General features: G+C 45.4%; 1 protein-coding gene across 9 annotated transcripts in view; it reads right to left on the minus strand.

Moving 5' to 3' along the window:
* Nucleotides 1-22,478, minus strand: part of DDX4 (DEAD-box helicase 4) — a 429,564-nt gene that overhangs the window by 15,950 nt on the left and 391,136 nt on the right. For all 9 annotated transcript variants that reach the window (XM_029577088.1, XM_029577062.1, XM_029577068.1 and 6 more), the window contains one exon: nt 2,306-2,413. In XM_029577088.1, the coding sequence (XP_029432948.1) occupies nt 2,306-2,413 (108 nt within the window). The remainder of the gene's footprint in view (nt 1-2,305; nt 2,414-22,478) is intronic.

Consider the following 22,478-nt stretch of genomic DNA (forward strand, 5'->3'; position numbering starts at 1 on the left):
CCAAAACTCAAAGCATTGACTTACAAGTCTTCAAGAGGAGATGGACCTATCAACCTGAGTTGAAGGGTTCTCATCATACATGCCTTCTAGATCATAAAGATCTACACACAGCACATCCATGACTACCCCATCAACAAAACAGATCAGAAGAACAAATACTTGAAATGGATCCTTGAGATGGTTCCTTTGAGAGCAGAACTCCTCCCACAAGTACATGATTATTCTTACTTCAGAAAAGAAAAAGTCTTGCTTTTCTATCACTCTTAATGCTAAGTTCAAATCCCAAGGCTGCACTGGAATTACCGTATTTTCCACTCCATAAGATGCACCTAGGATTCAGAGGGAGAAAAAAAAATGGTGTGCTAAACCAGCTCTGTTCCCAGGCGTCTCTGCGTCTTATGGAGCAAATCAGGGGTGTGCATAGTAAGAGCAAAGGGCCACCGGTGCCATTTTGATTACTGGCAGCCGATGGCCCAAGAGCAGGAGATCACTCCTGGACCCCCGTGGACAACCAGGGACTTTTGGCAAGTCTTTGGGGGGGGGGGGGGGGGTTAGTCAGGAGGGTTGTAGTTAATTATTTTTTTATATTCACTCCATAAGAGGCACAGATTTCCCCCCCATTTTGGAGGGAAAAAAGTGCATCTTATGGAGCGAAAAATACGGTATACCTAGAACTGTCTTATAAAGCATTGCCATAAATACACAGCAGTTTTTATTTGCAATTAGAGCCATTTAGAGTTAAAACTACTAAAGCTTTGGCTTTTGATTCCTGCTCTAGAAGAGAGGCACACCTTAAATTTAACAAATTATACAACTGCATTGTATGTGGGTCTGACTTTCCTGCTTGACCATGGAGAATATATTGTATCAAGGCAAACAAAATCCTTTAACCTCCAGAAGCTTTTTTTTCAATTTCAGTTTAAGTGCAAGGAATTCTGGATTAGTTTTAATTTCTGGCATTTTCATGCTCCCCCACTTTTGACTAGTGAATCTGTAGTATCCTTACACTTTTTCACCCTAGTTTAATATAAAAACAAACTTCATTCCATAGTGTAGAAGAGGCTAGATTACAATCTGAACATAGAGTAGCACAAAGCAAGTTAACATTTGAAGATTCACTTATGAAAATTTTACTTTCAACCAAATTTGAGAAATCTGGATGAATGAGGCCTTTAAATTTGAACAAATGTCACATGCTACCATGGCACTAACCAGGATTAATTCTGTGGACATTTAGAGGGTCCCATTCAAGTCCCACCTAAAAACCACTGTGCTTGTTTCCCTGCCCTAGTGGGTTCCCCTCCTTGCCTCTGGGAAAGTACCCTGCCCTGCAAGCTGTCTCCTACTGGTTTCTAGGGACATGGACCCACAAAACTGAGGCCAGGTGAGGGTCAGATTTCCCAGAAATGCTAACAAAACAATGCTATAAATCACCAGCACCTCATTGTTGTGAGATACAGAGGGCTTACAGTTTATCAGAAAAAAGGGAGACACAGATCTGTAAAACTTAAATCAGCAAAAAACCCAGGGAAAAGTAATATGGATTAAACAAAAGAATTATGATTTACTTTAATTAGCCAGTGTCTGGGAAAGCTCTGGTAACAGTCTGTCCATAGGATACTGCTCCGAAGTGAGGACAGATTGCTGGCAAATTCTTAGTCAAGTCTCTCTGGAGCAGGTGCTACAAAACCAATCCAATCCTAACCCAGGAAATTGTTTTCCTGACCAATAACATGACATAACCTTAAAGCATTCTCAGAATAACATGACATAACCTTAAAGCATTCTCAGAGTAATATATTATGACTTGGGGGGTGGGGGGGGCAAAAAAATGCCTCCCTTTTGGATCAATGAAGCAAATTAACATTTTCAGTCATGGCTGAAACAAATGAGCCTTCCAACTGAATTACAGAAGACTGAAGTCCATACATACCTATACGGTAATTTAAGAGTTTGCAATGCAAGCGGAGGGAATTCTCACTGGGGAAGAGAGAGCTCCCTGGACAAAATAAAGATTCACAACAGATATATAGATCCCTATTTTGCCACAAATATGATCTACAACATGAGTGGAGTAGCGTAGTGGTTAGAACAGCCAAGCTGCAAACCAGGGAAGCCCGGATTCAAATCTTGGCTGCATTCTGTTTACAATACAAGAGATCTATGAGGAACTGTGATTACATCAGGCAGAGATATGGAATAAAGCTGACAAGCAAGATACTATGAATGTAAACAAAGGAATGAAGGAAGGACATATTTTAATAGGAGATAAAGAGAATCTTTTGGGGACATCTAACATACCCACCTTTCTAGCATCAACAGATGCAAAGACAGCTCCTCTGGCACTGTAGTTACTAATTCCTCGTGAACTGAAAGCAATTTCCTCCAACCATGAAGGAACTTCTTGGTTAGCCTAAAGAAAAAGGACCAAAAATATTTATGAGCAATGAGGCTTAATGATGAGATTAAACATCCTAAAGTTACAAGTTCTCATCTCATGACCAACCATCTACTTTGTTTAATGCATTTTTCATCCATATTAGGGTTTCATTTACTTTAAGAGATCTTGAACATTTGCTTTTTGTCCATTAACAAGTACTTAACTTTGTCTGTACCTGCTGCCAGATGTTTGGCATGTAAAAAAAATTATGTATTTTGGGGAAATCTCCTACAGGTTGCTTGTGAAATTTGCCTCATTGTTCAATGGCAGGGATTGTGAATTATGAGGAACTAAAAATAGAATTAAGCACTAACAAAAAAACAAGTAGTCTAGGGCAGCTCTAGACCTCAAGAGCCACAATGTTGAGATTACTTACCTGATAATCTCCTTTTCCTTAGTGTAGACAGATGGACTCAGAACGAATGGGTATAAGTATGCTCGTGCTAGCAGTTGGAGACGGATCTGACGTCAGCACGGGTATATATACCCCCACAGGAAGCGTAGCAACTCAGTAATCTTCCTTGCAAAAGCTGTTATGGATGTGTGTACTGACGCTCAGTGAAATAGTGAAACAGGATTCCCCTGACCGATTGATAGTAGCTGGAGACCACCAGCATTCCCAACCGGAAGGCATCGACACCTGGCAAAAGGGGACGCTCTTATGTAAACAAATGACATGGCGTACCTTGAATCGGTGAAACCCATGTACACAGGCAGCTGGGCGGGATGCTGAGTCCATCTGTCTACACTAAGGAAAAGGAGATTATCAGGTAAGTAATCTCAACATTTCCTGGCGTGTAGCCAGATGGACTCAGAACGAATGGGATGTACAAAAGCTTTACTCCCAGCCTGGGCGGGAGGCTGCCTGAGGACCATGTAGTACTGCCCTCACAAATGCTGAGTCCTCCCTGGCCTGGACATCCAGACGGTAGAATCTGGAGAAGGTATGGAGGGAGGACCATGTCGCCGCTTTACATATTTCTGCAGGCGACAGCATCCTGGATTCCGCCCAGGATGCCGCTTGTGCTCTGGTAGAATGAGCCTTGACTTGTAGAGGCGGAAACTTCCCAGCCTCCACGTAAGCTGCTCTGATAACTTCTTTAATCCAGCAGGCGATGGTGGGCCGCAAGGCCGCTTCACCTTGCTTCTTCCCGCTGTGCAGGACGAACAGATGGTCCGTCTTTCGTAGTTCTTGTGTCACTTCCAGATATCTGGGCAGCAATCTGCCAATGTCGAGATGGCGTAATAAATGCCCTTCTTCAGATTTCTTCAAACCCACCGTGGTAGGCAAGGATATGGTTTGGTTAAGATGAAACTGTGAAACCACTTTCGGTAGAAAGGAGGAAACCGTGCGAAGATGGATAGCCTCAGGAGTGATCCTGAGAAATGGATCCCGGCAGGACAGTGCTTGTAGCTCTGAGATGCGCGTGCTGAACATACAGCCAGCAAGAACATCATCTTCAAGGTTAGAGGACGGAGAGACAGGCCCCGAAGGGGTCTGAAGGTGGATCCCGCAAGGAAATCCAAGACAAGGTTGAGGTTCCATAAGGGCACAGGCCACTGCAGTGGCGGACGGATATACTTGCCTCATTTCAGGAAGTGAGAAACATCTGGGTGCTTGGCGATGGTCGTGTCATCCCTCCTGGGGCCGTAGCAAGACAGGGCAGCCACCTGAACCTTGATGGAGCTGAGGGAGAGACCCTTCTGAAGTCCATCTTGCAGGAAATCCAATACAATAGGGATTGTGGTCGCATGTGGATTGGTGTCATGAGTGTCGCACCATGCTTCGAATACTCTCCAGATCCTTATGTAGGTGAGGGATGTGGAAAACTTGCGAGCTCGGAGGAGTGTATCTATCACGGGCTCCGAGTAACCTCTTTTCTTCAGTCTAGCCCTCTCAATGGCCAGACCGTAAGAGAGAATTGAGCCGGATCCTCGTGGAGGATGGGACCTTGACGTAGAAGGTCCCGGAGAGGAGGCAGGGGAAGAGGCTCCCCTGCCAGTAGTCTTCTCATGTCCGCGTACCAGGGTCTTCTTGGCCAGTCTGGTGCCACTAGAAGAACTAGGCCCCGGTGTTTCTGAATCTTGTGGATGATGGCGCCCAGCAGAGGCCATGGAGGAAAGGCGTATAGCAGAGTCCCTGGAGGCCATGGCTGAACCAGGGCATCGATTCTGTGTGAGAACGGGTCGCGCTTGCGGCTGAAGTATCTGGGTACTTGAGCATTGGACTGGTCCGCCAGTAAATCCATGTCTGGAATCCCCCAGTGATCCACAATCATCTGGAAGGCTGTGGGTGACAGCTGCCACTCTCCCGGATTTAGGCTTTCTCTGCTGAGAAGTCTGCCGTGGTGTTGTCCTTCCCGGCAATGTGGACGGCGGAGATGTCCTGAAGATTCGCCTCTGCCCAAGCCATAAGTGGGGCGATCTCCAGAGATACCTGTCGGCTTCTGGTTCCGCCCTGACAGTTGATGTATGCCACCGTGGTGGCGTTGTCTGACATCACTCTGACTGCTCTGTTCTTCAGTCTGTGAGCAAATCGAAGACATGCCAATCGGACTGCCCGAGCCTCTAGACTGTTGATGTTCCACGCGGACTCTTCTCTGTTCCACTGCCCTTGTGCGGTGAGTCCTTCGCAGTGTGCTCCCCAGCCGCTCAGGCTGGCATATCTGTGGTGAGCAGAGTCCACGTGGGGGAGGACATCTTCGACCCCCTGCTCATGTGGTTGGACTGCAACCACCACCGTAACTGGGTCCGTACTCTGGCCGGCAGAGGTAGGTGCGTGGAATAGTTCCATAGACGGGGGCTCCAGCGAGAGAGCAGGGAGTGTTGTAGAGGTCTCATATGGGCCCTTGCCCAAAGTACCACTTCCAGGGTGGATGCCATGAGACAGAGAACCTGCAGATAATCCCAAACTATGGGCCGACTGGCTCCCATCAAGTACTGGATACGCGTCTGAAGTTTCAACCTTCTCTTGGCAGTGAGACTGACTGTGTCTGCCTGGGTGTCTAACTGTACTCCCAGGTATTCCAGTGACTGGGAAGGCTGTAGGCAACTCTTGCTGAGGTTGATTACCCAGCCCAAGCTTTCCAGAAGGGCGATCACTCTGTCGGTTGTCCGATGGCTCTCCTCTCGAGATTTCGCCCTGATCAGCCAGTCGTCTAGGTAGGGATGGACCAGAATTCCTTCCCGTCTGAGTGCGCTGCTACCACTACGACCACCTTGGTGAAGGTCCGTGGTGACGTGGCCAACCCGAAGGGCAGAGCCCGGAATTGGAAGTGGCGTCCTAGAACCTTGAAGCGTAGGTAGCGCTGGTGATCCGGATGGATCGGGATATGCAGGTAGGCTTCCGACAAGTCTAATGCCGTGAGGAATTCTCCTGACTGTACTGCGGTCTTGACGGAGCGCAGAGTTTCCATGCGAAACCTCGGGACCCTTAAGTATCGATTGACTGACTTGAGGTCCAGTACAGGCCGAAAGGTGCCCCCTTTCTTGGGTACCATGAAATAAATGGAATAGTGTCCAGAATTCACTTCTCTCGCCAGGGTAGCTTCCAATGCTGCCTTCTTGTGTGTGGAACAGGAAGATTCCAAAAACTTGTCCGGAGGGAGGTCATGAAAGTCCAAATAATACCCCTCTCGGATGATGGCGAGGACCCACTGGTCCGACGTAATCTTGACCCATCTGGGGTAGAAGAGGGTTAACCTGCCCCCTATGGCTCCGTCCCCCAGATGGATCGGCGGATTCTCATTGTGAGGTGCGGCCAGGACCTGAGCCCGGTCCTGCTCCCCTCTTGCGCTGCTTGGTCCGAAAGGACTGATTCCGGGCCTGAGGACAAGGTGCCTGGTAGCGACTCCTGTAGGGAACGAAGCGCTGTGAGCTCCTGCCCCTGGAGGGGCTTGGAAAGGCGCGCTGGTTCCTTCTGAACCGATCTTCCGGCAGTCGAGGTACTGGAGAAGCGCCCCATGTGCTGGCCAGTCTATCAAGGTCGCTGCCAATCAGGAAAGAGCCCTTAAAGGGCAATCTGGTGAGGTGTGTCTTTGAAGGCGCATCGGCTGACCATTTCCGGATCCAGAGCTGCCTCCTGGCAGCTACGGAGGATGAGATCCCCTTGGCTGTTGTTCGGACTAGGTCTGATGCAGCATCCGTGAGGAACGAGAGAGCTGACTCCATGTCTGCTGCTGGAGCTTTGTTCCTGACCTGTGACAAACAGGCACGCGTCACCACTGTGCAGCAGGTTGCGATCCGCAAAGATAGAGCTGCCACCTCAAAAGTCTGTTTCAAAATGGCGTCCAGTCGCCGGTCATGAGACTCCTTGGTAGTGCGCTTGACCACAGCGCTAATCAAGGCGTCCACCTGAGGGCACGCCAGCAGGTCCTGGATAGCCGGTGCCAGTGGGTACATGCCCGTCAGGGCCCGGCCCCCTTTGAATGAAGCCGCTGGTGCAGCCCATTCTAAATCTATCAGTTGTGCTGCTTGCAAGAATGGAAAATGGCGGGCTGTAGGACGAAGACCTTCCAGCAGGGGGTTCTGCGCAGAGGGTACCGTAGCGCTGGGACCTGTAATATCCAGCTCCGCCAGACACTGAGACACCAGGTCGGAGAGATCCTCCTTAGGGAAGAACCGCCTCATGGTTCTATATAGCTCAATCCCTGGAGGAAGTTCCCCCTCGTCTGGGAGTTCGGACTCGTCTGGTGAAACCTCCTGGTCTGACTGATCTGGACTGTCCAGCGGCGGGAGGTCCCTCTCACGATAAGGGCGTGAGGGTCCAGGAACAGGGTCCGCAGGAGCCGCCCCCGCAGTCGCAGCAGCCGCCGCAGAAACAGCAGGAACAGCAGGAACCACAGGGCCTGGACGGGAAGCCGTTTGCATCTGTACAAAGGCATGAATCCCCTTAAAGAGATCCACCCAGGAAATTGAAGCAGCCTCTAATTGCCAGGGTACAAGATCCCCTGGATTCCCGATTGGTCGAGACTGCCCGCTAAATCCGGGGTAGCCCCTGGGGAACTGTCAGCAAATCGTGGCTGAGATTGGTCCTGGCCCGAGGGTCCCACGGCCTCCTCACATTGGGCACATAGGGAGTCTGGCTCTTCACTGTGCGTGGCTCGAAGCTGGCATGCGGAGCAGAGGCTGAGGGCTTTAATGCCCGAGGCAGGCGGCGCCCCCACTGAAGACGTTGAGGCGTTCTGTTCCATTGAAAAGTATGCGCTGAATAAAAAGCGGCAACAATATACGCTGAATAGAACAGGCGACAATAATAATATGCGGCAGCAATATGCGCTTAGCACAACAGGCGCTTAATAATATGCAGCAGCAATAGCGCTTAATACAACAGGCGCTCGATAATAATATGCGGCAGCTATATACACTTAATACAACAGGCGCGTAATAATAATATGCGGCAGCAATATACGCTGAAGACAAGCGCTCAGCCATATGCGGCTAACAATATACACTCAATGATATGCAACATGCTCTCAGCAATATGCGGTCATGAATACACGCTCAATTGTATGCAATATGCTCCTAGCAATATGCGGTTAACAATACTCGCTCAATGGTATTCAATATGCTCTCAGTAATAAGCGGTTAGCAATACCCACTCAATGTTATTCAATATGCTCTCAGCAATAAGCGGTTAGCAATATACGCTCAATGGTATGCAATATGCTCTCAGCAATAATGCAATATACGCACAATGAGCAATAGAATATGCGCTTAGTCATAGACCTGCGCCTATTACGGGCGCTCAATACCTGAACAAGGCCACAAAATGGCGCCCTCCACGGCGTGCCACGCCGCCGATCCTCTGTTCCTCGGAGACCAGAAGTAAAAGACGTACGCCTTACCTGATCCTCGGCGCTTCCCGGCTGGAACCTGGGTGGTCTCCGGCTGCGGGGGGAGAGGGCAAGTACCTTCACCGCCGCGTTTGAGGATATGCACCCGCTGCCTCGTCCATGCCGGGACCGAGGTGCCTCGTATGCCTCACCCGAACCTTGCCCGGGGGCTACGTCCCTGCTGCGATTCGGCCACCGGACCGAGGACTTAAACCTCCGGGGGATCACGGAAATCCTACTGGGGGAGGGACCTTAGGGTATCACTGCAGGAGTGCGGGGCTCGATGCTGTAGAAGTTTTAATGAAAAGTAGAAAGTAGAAAATAGAAAGTAGATTTGGAAAACACGCTCAGTGAGAGTGCAGGCTCTCCAAACTGCTTTGGAGATGGAAATTACTGAGTTGCTACGCTTCCTGTGGGGGTATATATACCCGTGCTGACGTCAGATCCGTCTCCAACTGCTAGCACGAGCATACTATACCCATTCGTTCTGAGTCCATCTGGCTACACGCCAGGAAAAACAGGTTTGCTTTTCAGGATATCCATAATGAATATGCATGAGGTATATATGCCAATATCATGCATATTTATTGTGCGTATCCTGAAACTAGAAGTTTGTGGCTTTAGGACTGGAGCTTGCTACCCCTGGTCTAAAGCTTCCTTGTTTTTGTGAAAAACTAACAGGGGAAAAAGCATGAAACAAGTCCCTTCATTTCATTTGTACAGTCCTAACAGTAGCTGATGCACTTTATAATTTGTCAGTTATCTTTAGATAAATAATTGTGTATTAGTGCCATACTAATTAACAGTGAATTAAAATATGCAATAATAATTTCCTGTTAATTATTTCATCAACAATACTAAAATCTTTCAATATGGCTCTTTCACAGGGCTATAGGAACATCTGAAGCTCTTAAGCACCCCCAAGAAATTTTATAGGCCAGGAAGAATAGGTCTTTTCTTACCATTCATTTCTTGTTATCTTCAACACCCAGGACCAACTGATTTTGCCTCGAGTATGATAAACCAGTAGCCATAGGAAGCATTTTGGCCTTTTTTTTTTTTTTTTTTTTTTTAAACAGACCTTCATACTACACATTTCTCCCATAGTTTTTTTCCCATTTTGTACCTAACATAGGTCCCCCAATGTACTCTCTTGTAGTCATTTCCAGTTCTGAGCACTTCACATGCAGTTCTGAGACTAGAAATATTGCTTTAATAGAAATAAAAATCCAATATGAAACTCCAACCCAGATTGAAATCTGATAAGAAATACCACTAGCTCCTAGTTATTTTTAATGCAAATAGTACCTTTACTATCAGTTTATTTGCCCTGTTATAAGAGACTTATTCTATTTCATTTTAACTTAGTACTGATGAAATTTAGCACAGCAGAACTTCACAAGATGGCATTCGAAAAAAATTCATCAACCAAGGGACAATATTTCTTGATGCCAATTTGTTAATGCAATTTTATGAAGGCATTAGACTCTGCACCCACACACATAGCTAGAAAATACCTTTTCTCTGTTTAAGCAGACACTGCTCTAAGACTGAGGAGAATGAACTGAGGAAATCTAGAGTTGTGTGCTCTTTTGTATGCCTCAATAATGTAGCAACAGACCCATCTAGAGATGGTAGTAGAAATTGGCATTCATCTCAGATCATCTACCTGTACAAAAATTGCCCTTATTTTCTGAAAAAAATCCTTCCTAAATATAATTTTAGATCTCATTGAAAAGTCAAGAATGCAACTTTGCCTCTATAAACATTTTCACATAGTAGGTGTGGTAATTTCAATTTGGTAACCAGAATTAACTTGATAGAAAAACTTGGTACAGGTCTCAATGCAAACCTGTTTGGAAAAAATTTGAAAAGGGAAGCCAATGGAGACAAATTCACTAATTGCTCAGCAAATTAAAACTAAAAATGTTTCAGGGTCAATATAGAGAATTTGAGCCCAGTGATTTTACAAAGCATTCAAATATTTAAACACCATGAAAGCAACATCCTCATCTTGAAGTTTAATACTATCTCCTTCAGATTAGAATTATGATGCTGTATACTCTCTGACCTGATTGTACATTACCCATTCTAATATGTTATACCCAGCTTTTGGTTCATTTATTATTTTAGAAGGTGGGTAATACATCCAAATAAAATAAGTTTTAGGTTGCTGACACTCTACCACTAAAAAAAACCCAAACAAACAAATCAGGATGCAAAGAATTTTCATTAATCAAAAACCTAATCTCAGATACCGAATATACAAATGCATCTTAAATCTATGCATGGAAACAAACATTTTTACTTACAGAAGCCTCTGAAGCTTTAAAATGTTTGTACTTGTACCAGATTGCATAATGCTTCCAAAAAATAACCATTTATAGAAGCTTTCCTTGCACTTAAGCCAGAAATTACTTTCAGAATAGCCCTTGGACTTTGTCTTTCCTTTAATTTTGAAGCAACTTTGCATTTTGTGGGTTTGTATAATTTTTAGAAGCAGGATATGATGGCAAATAAGGACCAAAATATCCATCTAGTCTTACTTTCTAGTGTAATATCATAAGCCCCAGTTTAATTTTTTTTCCACTTCTTTGTGAGCAAGAACTTCTATGCTTATTCTAGGAATGTTTGAATTCGGTATTGGTTTTACTTCCAACACCACAATAGGAGACTGCCACACACCCACCTCCCTCTTCATGAAAAACATTTTTTTGTTAATGTTACTTCTGCATCTACTCCTTTGAAGCCTAATACCATGACTTCTAGCAATACAAATTGCTTTCTGCTGAAAAATTGTTTGCTTCCTGTGCATTAACACCTTTGAAGTATTTGAATCTATCATATCACTCTCATACTTTTCTCTTTTAGGGCATACATATTCAGGTCCTTAATTCGTTTCATAGAGCGTTGGGTACAGTCCCTGCAACATTCTGACTATCTCCACCTTATCTATATCCTTTTGGAGGCATGGCTACCCAGATGAGTTCTCACCAACTATCTATGGAGAAATTTTGATTTATCTGATTTCCTTTCCTTTATTTCTGCTATACCAGTCCAGAATGATTAGTTTAGTTCCTCATCCAGCTGATGAAGGCAGAGAACATTCTTTTTTTTTTTTTTATAATCTTGTTACATCGCTACTTTATACATTTATTGCAGTGACAGTTAAAGCCAATATTCCCATGACAAAAAAAGGGGCATTTAAAAATCTGCTTTAATAGATTGTTTCATTACATTGACTATAATTTATATCTTTCTTTTTTAATCTTCTCATTTACTAGAAAATCTATATTTTTGTGTTTTAACTTCCTGGGTGAATCTTTGCACTGGTATAGCAGAAATAATGGAAAGGAAATTATCTGGTAATTCTAATTATATCCTTCCTTTGCTTTTCTACTACACCAGTCTAGAAAGATGGGAAGTACCAAAACCCAATTATTCTGGTTGGGAGGATAATAAACCTGCAAACAGAATGCTTACGTTATAACCAATGTTCTTTTTCATGAAAATATTCCATCTGTAAGGTTTTAACTAGAAACGTAATGTGGACCGTGGGGCCACTTTACAAATCTATGCCGGATATACAGCTTCTTCTTGCTCCCAACAGGATGACTAATCTCTAGTTGAAGGGACTGATTTCTGATAGAGCCTGATTTTCCTTTTAACATATGTTTTATTCTTATTGTCTCCTATGTCCAACTTGCTATGGTTGGTTTGGTTATTGCCTAAAATTTTTATATTCCTCAAATTAATTTTTCTGACCTTCTAGAAAAAATTTGGGGCCACTAATATCTGACAGGCTGATACAGTACAGTAGTGCGCTCCGGTGGTAGGTGGAGCCCCAGGTTAGCCCAGGTTTGGATGTGCGTTTGACGCGCTAGCTTTACCCCTAATATGGTAAGGGGTAATAGCGTGTCGAAAACGCGTGTCCAACCCCCCCCCTCCGAAACTAATAGCGCCCATAACATGCAAATGCTTGTTGATGGCCCTATTAGTTATTCCTACGCGATACAGAAAGTAAAATGTGCAGCCAAGCCGCACATTTTACTTTCAGAAATTAACGCCTGCCCAAAGGCGGAGGCCCCAAAAGTAAAAAAAAAAAAAAAAGCTCCTTTATGAAGAGAGGATAAGCAGATTAGGACTCTTTTTAGCTTGGAAAAGACAACAGAGAGGGGATATAAATGAGATTTATAAAATTGAGTGGGGTAGAATGGGTAAATAGAGAATGGTTGTTTACCCTTTCAAAGGGGGACACTCCATGAAAGTAGCAGCTTCCTATGATTTAATAGAAGTCATAGGAACTATATTTTTCACTCTATGAACAATCAAGCTATAAATCTGTTGCAAGACAATGTGGTCAAGGCAACAAACATAGTAGGACTCAAAAGAAGTTGGACAAGATCCTGAAGGAAAAGACCATAAATAGTGACCAGGGAGTGAGATACAAGAAATAGATCAAATGTTGGGAATATGACGGGTACTTGGTACCCACACTGGCCACTTTCTGAGACAGGATGCTGGGCTCAATGGACCAGTAATATGACTTTGCATGGTATTTATATGTTTCAGTCTAGTACAAAGTACAGGTTTTGAGGATTGCTGCAATGGATTGTTAGTCACTTTATATGACAAGAATGATGTAACCAGGTCAGCAATGGAAACGTGAAGATTTGTTTTTAAAATACTTTTGGTTTGTATGGGCTGTTAATTTTTTTAAATTATTTAATCTGTATTGCACCAACATTGCTGCTTATCATGGTGGGGGATGAGGTGGGACTGTCAAAATTTGCTCAGCTGCAGTCCTCTCTTATCCACAACCATATTCAGTTTCATATACAGAGAATACTTGTGTATATATATGTACACATCTTTTAAGAGACTTACTTTGAAGCACCTTCCAGGAGACATTGCCACATGCATCCCTATATGACCAGGTTGATTTCTGTGTTTTGAGGGCCCTCTGTGATGTGAAGTTCTAAAGTGCAGCCTCAGATCTGATCAGTGTACCAGGGAAGCACCATATCTTATTTTAATCCAACTGGTTAAATATTTACCTGACAATCCTAAATATTTCTTGCAATATCCAATCTACAGCCCAGATCTAACAAGAATTTGAAATGAAAGCTCCTGGTTCTTTATCCTTTACCTACAGAGCATTAACAAGCAGATCGCTCAAGCTAGCTTTCTATCAGTCTTTCAGTTCACCTATCTTCTCTGACTCATCCGAATAAGAGGAATTAGGTTTTTGAAACAGTGGGGATCTTTGGCAAATACACTGCATACAGAAAGTATTCAGACCTCCTTCACTTTTTCCACATTTTGTAACATTACAGCCTTATTCTAAAATGGATAATATGTATTTCTCCCCCCCACCCCCCAGTCTACACACAATACCTTATAATGACAAAGTGAAATCATGTTTGTAAAAATCATCCATCGGTGACCCGGGATCCACCGGATGAAAAGCGGCAATAAGCACTTTCATCCTCGATAGCAGCAGTGCCAATGCTGCTTGAATTGGGTCGGTGCTCGGTTCCACTATTGGTACAGATATCTGTGCCGGGGGAACCTGGAGTCGATGCATCGCCTTGTCCATGGCCTACTGAACCATCCGGTCCATTTCTTCTTGGAGACCTGGGGCAAGCAGCCCCGGCTCCGGAACAGAAGGAGGCAGAGGCATGGCCGGAGGGACTACAGTTAGAGGCGGAGTTGCGGCTCCTGATGCCTTGTCGGGTGAGGATTGCCTCGGTGACCCGGTCGCCGAAAAGGTCGGTGCCTTTTCTAGACTGTGTTTCTTCGGCGGTGGCTCGGACGATGGCGGGGTCGATGGTTTCGATACCTTGATGGTCCGAGACTTTCGGTGCCGATGGCGATGTTTTTCCTTACGATCCCCTCGGTCCTGAGGGGGAGAAGAGGGTGTTGAAGGCCAGGAAGTGATAGACGCCGGGCAGTCACCGGGCGATGCTGGCGCGACGTTGACGGTGCCGGAATGGACGGAGTCAGGGTTTGAGCACGAAAGAGAAGTCCCATCTTCTCCATTCTGGCCTTGCGACCTTTTGGTGTCATTAGGGCACATTTGGTGCAGGTCAAGACATCATGCTCTCGTCCAAGACACATTACACAGACTTTATGCGGGTCTGTAATGGACATGGTACGAGTACAGTCCGGACACCGACGCAACCCCGACGCCATGGCCATAGAAAAAAATCGAGCCATGGTACGGTTGACTGCCAGTAGGCCGCGAGGGCCAAACTTGATGGTAATAGACGGAAAACGGGTAAAAACTTACCGGAGTACCACGGACTGAAAAAAGTTTACGGGGGGACCCCTGTGGGGCAATTTAAATAATTCTGTGAAGAAAACTCCTGTCAGGAATCCTTGCAGAGCTCCTTAACCACGTGGCTACTGCTACATGGAAAAAAAGAAGACTGAAGAGGGACCCCTGCTGGCTGCAGGGTTAGTGCCATGCTGGGCATGCCCAGTAGGGGCCAGTCAAAGTTCTAGAAACTTTGACAAAAGTGTTCCGTGACTGGGCTCAATCCTGTGATGTCACCCATATGTGAGGACTACCATCCTGCTTGTCCTGTGAGAATGACCTTTCTCTATTTGGAAAACTGATCATTTAGTCCTATCCTGACCCAACCACCAACACCGTGCCTCCACGCCGACCCAACCGCTGGCTCTGGACCCACCGGGGTCCAGAGCCAGAAGCTGGAAACCAGCACCCGCGATGAGGCCTGAAGCCTACCTGACCGGTGAGACCCCCGACCGGGACACCAGCCACTCCACCACCCGGATTCTCCCGCGGCCTACCTCGAGGCGACCCCCGACAAACGCGACGGCCGGTGACCCCCTTAAACCACACCCTCCCCGAGCTTGCACCTTTGTTCGCCCCTTCATGAGCGCCAAGAAGACATCCCCCAGCCATCACTTCGCCTGCTCACAAAACCCTCCGTCCCCCACCACCTGAAAGGGCAATCTCTCTACCTAACCTCAGGTCCACATCCTGCAAACCCTTCATCCAATCCCCCGACTCACCCCACCATCATTCCAAGGCCAACATCAGGGGACTCTCAGCCCACTGAACCAACGCCCTATGTCCACCTTCCCCCACACCACCCTCTCCCCCCAGCAATACCATGCATACTTACCACAAATTACCCCCTCTCTACTGCATCTGCCCCCCACACAACAGACATCATATTCCCCCTCACACAAGACACCTCACCCCAATCCCACCACCCTCACGGCCCTTTCAATACTATCTCTGCTACTCATCAATGCACAATCCATCTCCAAAAAAATCCCCATCTACATGACCTCCTAACAGACAATCACCCTGACATCTTGTGCATCACCGAAACATGGCTCAAAAAGTCAGACACAGGCCTAATCAACCAACTTCCTCAAGCAACATCCAACATCTTCTCCCTACCCAGACCAAAAAAAAAAAAGGGGGGTGGCCTTCTCCTTATAGCCCTTAAAAAGCTCAATCTCTCATGTATCCCCCATCAACACACCACCTCCCCTATAAATAGGCCTTTTCAAATCCAAAAACCTCCAAATCCTATCATACGCCCCTCCCAAATGGGAGGGGCGTATGGTATGGCATGGATCTACCTGCAATAATATTAGAAGATTTCAACCTCCATGTGGACACCTCCCCCCTCCCTCCCCAATGCAAACTCCTCCTCAACACCATGACCGCAATGGACCAAGCAAATCATTCACTCCCCGACACAAAAATCAGGACACACCCTCGACCTGATATTCATCAACAAAATCTCAACATCCAACAGTCCACCCACCACCACCAGCATCCCTTGGTCCGACCATAAACTCATCCAGACCACCCTACATCTCAAAACCTTTAATCCCACACACAACTCCAAAAAATTCATCAACTTCCACAAACCTTGCTCCAGCGATGACCTTACTGAAGCCCTCCCCAGCACCCTAACCACCTTAGACCTCAATGATCCAAACACGGCCATCAATTCCTGGATCAACACAGAAATTGCCAAAACCAAATGCCCTATCATCTCCAAAGCAATCACCAACAACTCCTACAAAACCCCATGGTACACCCCTGAGCTGAAAAACACCAAAAGACTCCTCCGTCAAGCTGAAAAAACCTGGAGAAGACATCCCACTCCACCCCACCTGGACAGATACAGAACATTACTCCACATCTACAGAACTGACACCGACAAAGCCAAGCGAGAATTCTACGGAAAGAAAATCCATCAATACCAACACAACCCTAGAGCCCTTTTTGACAGTCTCCTAACTGACGAAACCCAACCACTTTGCTCCAACTTCACAGGCCAATACAGTACAGTGCACTCCGGAGCGCACTGTTAACCTGCCCTTGGACACGCATTTTCCCTTACCCCTTATTCAGTAAGGGGAGGAAAACGCGCGTCCAACCCGCGGCACCTAATAGCGCCCTCAACATGCAAATGCATGTTGATGGCCCTATTAGGTATGCCCGCGCGATACAGTAAGTAAAATGTGCAGCCAAGCCGCACATTTTACTTTAAGAAATTAGCGCCTACCCAAAGGTAGGCGCTAGTTTCTGCCGGCACCGGGAAAGTGCACAGAAAAGCAGTAAAAACTGCTTTTCTGTGCACACTCCGACTTAATATCATGGCGATATTAAGTTGGAGGTCCCGAAGAGTAAAAAAAAAAGAAAAAAAATGTTTTAATGGGCCGGCGGCTGTCGGGCCAAAAACCGGACGCTCAATTTTGCCGGCTTCCGGTTTCCGAGCCCGTGGCTGTCAGCAGGCTCGAGAACAGACGCCGGCAAAATTGAGCGTCGGCTGTCAAACCCGCTGACAGCTGCCGCTCTGGGCTAAAAGGAGGCGCTAAGGACGCACTAGTGTCCCTAGTGCCTCCTTTTGCCTGTTTCTACCGCACCACCTAATTTGAATACTGAATCGCGCGCACTGGCGAGTGGCCGGTGTGCGCGCTGGGAGAGCAGGCGTTCGTCCGCTCTCCCGCGGACTTTACTGAAATCGGCCTGACAGATAGCAATGCAAAGACTTGCGAAGAACTTGCCCGCTTCTTCTCAGATAAAATCAAACTCAAAACTCCCAACCTCCACACAAAAGAAGAAATACCGACCCCACCCAACGAAACACCACCCACCTGGTCCAACTTCGAGTTCATCGCCTCTACCGAAGTAAAGAAAATCATTCAGAAAATGAACCCAGCCTTACACCCCATCGACCCCATCCCAGTCAAGACTCTCAAACTCATCCCTGATATTATCGCCAAACCCATCGTGGACATAATAAATATCTCACTTGAACAAGGCATCTTCCCAGAAGCCCTGAAATGTGTCAAAATCAAACCCATTCTCAAAAAACCATATCTCAACCCCACCGATCTCTCCAACTACAAACCCATCTCAAATCTCTCATTCATATCCAAGATCATCGAGAAGCACGTGAATCTCCAACTCTCTGAACACTTAGAAAACCAAAGCATCCTGTACCCCACCCAACATGGCTTAAAAAAATCCCTCAGCACTGAGACTCTCCTCTTATCGCTCACAGACACAGCTCTAAGAGGCATTAACACCGGTCATTCCTACCTCCTCATCCTACTGGACATCTCTGCCGCATTAGATACCATAAACCATGACATACTAATTACACGACTAACGGAGATTGGGCTAAGTGAAAACCTATCCAACCCATCCTATAAAGTTTGCCTCAACAACTGCGAATCAGAACAATTCCCACTCCACCACGGAGTACCTCAAGGATCATCCCTCTCCTCCACCCTGTTCAATATATATATGCTTCTCCTCTGTAAACTCCTCTCCAGCCTGGACCTCTCATATTACATCTACGCAGACTACGTCCAGATTCTTCTCCCCAAAGAAAGCAAACCAAACACCATCTCATTATGGGATTCCCTCTCCATCCAAATAAAGAACCTCCTCGCTCACCCTCAACCACAAAAAAACAGAAATCCTACAAATCTCAAACAAACCCTCAACAAAAACCATCTAAGACATCACCCCCATTCAACCAAATACCATTCTCACCAATGAAGTTAGAGATCTTGGTATCACCCTCGACTCGGAACTCAACATGAAAAAACACATCAACCTAACAATCAACGAGGGCTATTACAAACTCCAAGTCCTCAAAAAACTCAAACCACTACTATTCCACCATGATTACCGCACAGTACTACAATCCCTCATACTCTCCAAGCTGGACTACTGTAACTCCCTCCTCCTCGGATTACCTGCCTCCACCACAAAACCTCTCCAGCTGCTGCAAAATGCAGCCAAATCTCTCACAAACACCAATTGTTCATCACACATCACCCCCATTCTCAAAGAACTCCACTGGCTCCCCATAACGCACAGGTCACAATACAAAATCCTCACCCTCCTGCACAAAACCATCAACAACGGAAAAATCAAATGGTCTAAAGACCCTCCCCAACCCCACGATTGCCAGAGAAACCTGCGGTCCCAAAACACAGGTCTGCTTGCCATCTCCCACACCTTACCTCCACCAGACAACGTACCTTCTCAGTAGCTGGCCCCACCCTCTGGAACAAGCTACCCTCCCAACTCAGACTGGAACCCTCCACCCAATCGTTCAAAAAAACAATTGAAAACATGGCTATTCCATAAAGCCTACCAACACACAGACTAATCCCCCCTCACCCCACCCCACCCCCTCTCTTCTGCTTTCTCTGTCATACTCTCTGCCCCCTTGCCCTCCCCCCTCCAATGTCTCCATGTATCATTATTAAGACACCTTAATCTCAAGTTAAAATTGGTTACATGCTATATTGTATATATTGTATCTGAGGCACCCTAGCCCAGTTCTAAAATTGAATTTTCAATATCCAATCCTTAATGTTTAATGTTATATATGTTTAATGTTTACTCATTAAGGCTTAATGTTACAATGTATAAAGAGTAAGACACCCCTGTCATACTATTCGAACTGTTATAATGTGAACCGATGTGATGTACTCCAACTAATGTCGGTATATAAAAGCAAATAAATAAAAAATCCCATTTTCTCTCATCCAGTTATCAATTCACAACAGGACACTGCCTGTGATCTCATGACCTTCCAGTTTCCTGAGGGAGTTTGTCAAATACCTTTTAAAAATCCAAATATCAAACCCCACACCTTTATTTGCATGTTTATTTACACCTTCCAAAAAAGCCAGTAAATTGGCAAGGCAAGACTTCCCTTTGCAAACACCCTGTTGACTCTCCCATATTAAAGCATGTCCATCTACAAGGTCAGTAATGTTTAAGAAAACCTTCTACCATTTTGCCTAGCACCAATGTCAAGATAATCGGTGTATAGCTTCCTAGATCACTCAGAAGCCTTTTTTAAAAATTTGCTTTATATTGGCCACCCTTTAGTCTTCTGGTACCATGGCTGTTTTAAATGATAAACCACAAATCAACAGAACCAGATCTGCACTGTCAGAACTCTGGGGTGAATACCATCCAGTCCTGGTGATTTGTTATTCTTTAGTCTGCCAATCTGATTTATATCCATAGTGATTTCCTTTAACCACTTAGTCAACACCAGAAAAATGTTTCTGGTGTGGGTATGATCCAGATATCTTCCACAGTAAGGACAGAAGCAAAGAATTTGTTCAGTTTTTCTGTAATTTCCTTGTCCTCCCTGAGGACCTCTTATCTCTCATCTACCATCCCAACTGAATCTTATCCATAGGCTTTTTGTTTCAAATGTACTTGAAAGTTATTACTTGTTTTTATTTCCATGACAAGTTTCTTTTCAAAATCTCTTAGCCTGCTTATTACTTTTTACAAATCTAACTTGCTATTGCTTATGCTCTTCCCTATTTACATCTGCTTTCCATTTTTTGAATGATGCTATTTTGGCTTTAATTGCCTATTTTATTCACTATTAGACCACACCGGCAGTTTGCATTCCTTTAATGCTAAGAATATATTTTATCTGGGCTTCAAGGATGATAATTTTAAATGCCACTCAAACTTCCTCGTATTTTTTACCTTGCAAATTGCTTTTTCATTTTTTCCCTAACAAATTTCCTGTGATAAAATGGGTTTTGCATGCTCTATGGTTTATTGTTCTACATGTGACACTATTCCCCAGAGCGCTCATTTCCTCTGTGCTGGCCTGCAGATGGTTTGACCTCTGCAGTGTATTCAAGCAAAATCTTTGGATACTGCCTCACATACACATACCAGCATCCCTAAGGAAATATAAGACAAACACTGAGCAGTGCCATTGGCTAGAAAAATGGTATCAGTCTGGCCATTGGTAAGAAATCTGTTAGTACTTTGTGCCCTGATTAGCCCCACAGACAGAACTAGCTCTGAAGGTGCTAGAACCATTTTTCCTATTTAGAGACTGTATAGCTAGATCTGGTGACTTTTTGAGCCAAATAGAGATTTAGAATTGTAAATGAGACATGGAGTTAATTTGGCTACAAATCTATTGACTTTCTCACAGCCCTAAAATTTCCATCAGCTCCCTACTTAAAGAGCATATCTGGAATCAGCAAAGTCAAGAGAGCAAGACCTCCTCTGATAAGAGTTCAAAAGAGTGATACCTCTGGGAAGAATGGGGCAGGAAAGTACAATAGAGTGAACCCTCCTTTGGCTAGAGTACCATGCTGAATGGTACTGTCCTCTCTTCCCTTGCTGCAGCTCCTCAATCTTCAGAACAAGCTTTGCTGGTTCAGTTTCTCACCTAAGAATGTATAGGAGTGTGATTCACCCCCCCTTTCCCCACCAATCTTAGGCTCACTAGCTATGCTGATGCCACTGCACAACATGGTTTTAACTACTTTTTACCTAATCTGGAGACATTTTGCAGTAGATCTAGTGACTTTCAAGTAGGAGTTGACAACACTGGCTGTCTTGGCGGATTAACGATCCTGGTATTGTGTGTATGTGTTCTATGGTATATTTCCAAGAGCTGTGAGACCCTTGGTTGTGGGATCTTAGAGTCCTTAAAAACTACAAGGGGATAGCTTGTGGGTGGGGAACTTACCCTGAAGTAAGCAGGAACCCAGTTGGCAAATGGAAGTCTGCCAGTGTAGGAGACATGCACAGGTGCAAGCAGGCCTGGGCAGTGCTTGGCAGGATCCTCCAGGTGGCCAGAGTTACCATGAGTGGGCTTTATGGGTAGCACAGCACTGAGGTGTTAACATGATACACCCTTTTTATAGTTAAATGCTACTGCAGTAGTTTTAGTATTTGCCCTCCAGTGATTAAATCAATTTTATTATATTATCACTGCTGCCAAGTTGATTCAGCACCTTTATCTCTTGCATCAGGTTCAGTATTCTGCTGAGAGCTAGATCTAATACAATTCCCCCTCTTGTTGGTTCTATAACCAACTACTGTGTGAAAAGTTATTGATGGCATCTAGGAACTTACCACCCTGATATGACATTTATCCAATCAATACTGATACTTGAAATCTCCCATTGTGTTGCCTAATTTACTAGCCAGTCTAATCTCTGTTAGCACTCTAGTCTGTTTCCTCATCCTGGCCAGGTAGGCAGTAAAATACCCCTGCTATTATACTCTTCTCTTTTACCCTTGGAATTTCCTTCCAAAAGGATTCTAGAGTGTAGCTTGTTTCCTGCAAAACCTTTATCCTACTCAACTCTACCATCCTTATACTGCGACCCCTCCACCAGTGTCCTGCTAAGCTGCGCACTTTTCACCCTTTAAGAAACAAACATTTCCCCATAGCAGACGGGGGGGGGGGGGGGGGGTGAGAGGACAGAGGGCCTTTGAAGCTTACAACTTACCTTCCTCCAGAGTCCCTGGACTGGTAATGCATGTATCAATTGACATGCTGACATGCAGGCACAGTGCACAGCACATATGGAAGAGAGACAGAGCAGGTAATAATGCAGGCACCTATGCCTGTCAAAGAAGGACCCCGGGCTGACTGGATGTAATGGGTAGTGAGAGTATAGATTGTCCCTCGATGTGCTGAGACTTCCAACCTGGCCAAGAAAAATCCATCCTGGCCAATCCAGTCAGTGCTGACATACTGATGCCATCCTGCAAGTGGAAAGGAAGCTCTACTACAGTCTGTGGCTGACATGAGAGATGGTAAGAGGATGGAGGACCTTTCAAAGATTAGTGTTTGTAGAGACTATGGTAGATAAATAGGATCTAGGTATTTCAAAACAAT

This window comes from Rhinatrema bivittatum, chromosome 1 (genome assembly GCF_901001135.1).
Source record: "Rhinatrema bivittatum chromosome 1, aRhiBiv1.1, whole genome shotgun sequence".
In the NCBI taxonomy this organism is placed as follows: Eukaryota; Metazoa; Chordata; class Amphibia; order Gymnophiona; family Rhinatrematidae; genus Rhinatrema; species Rhinatrema bivittatum.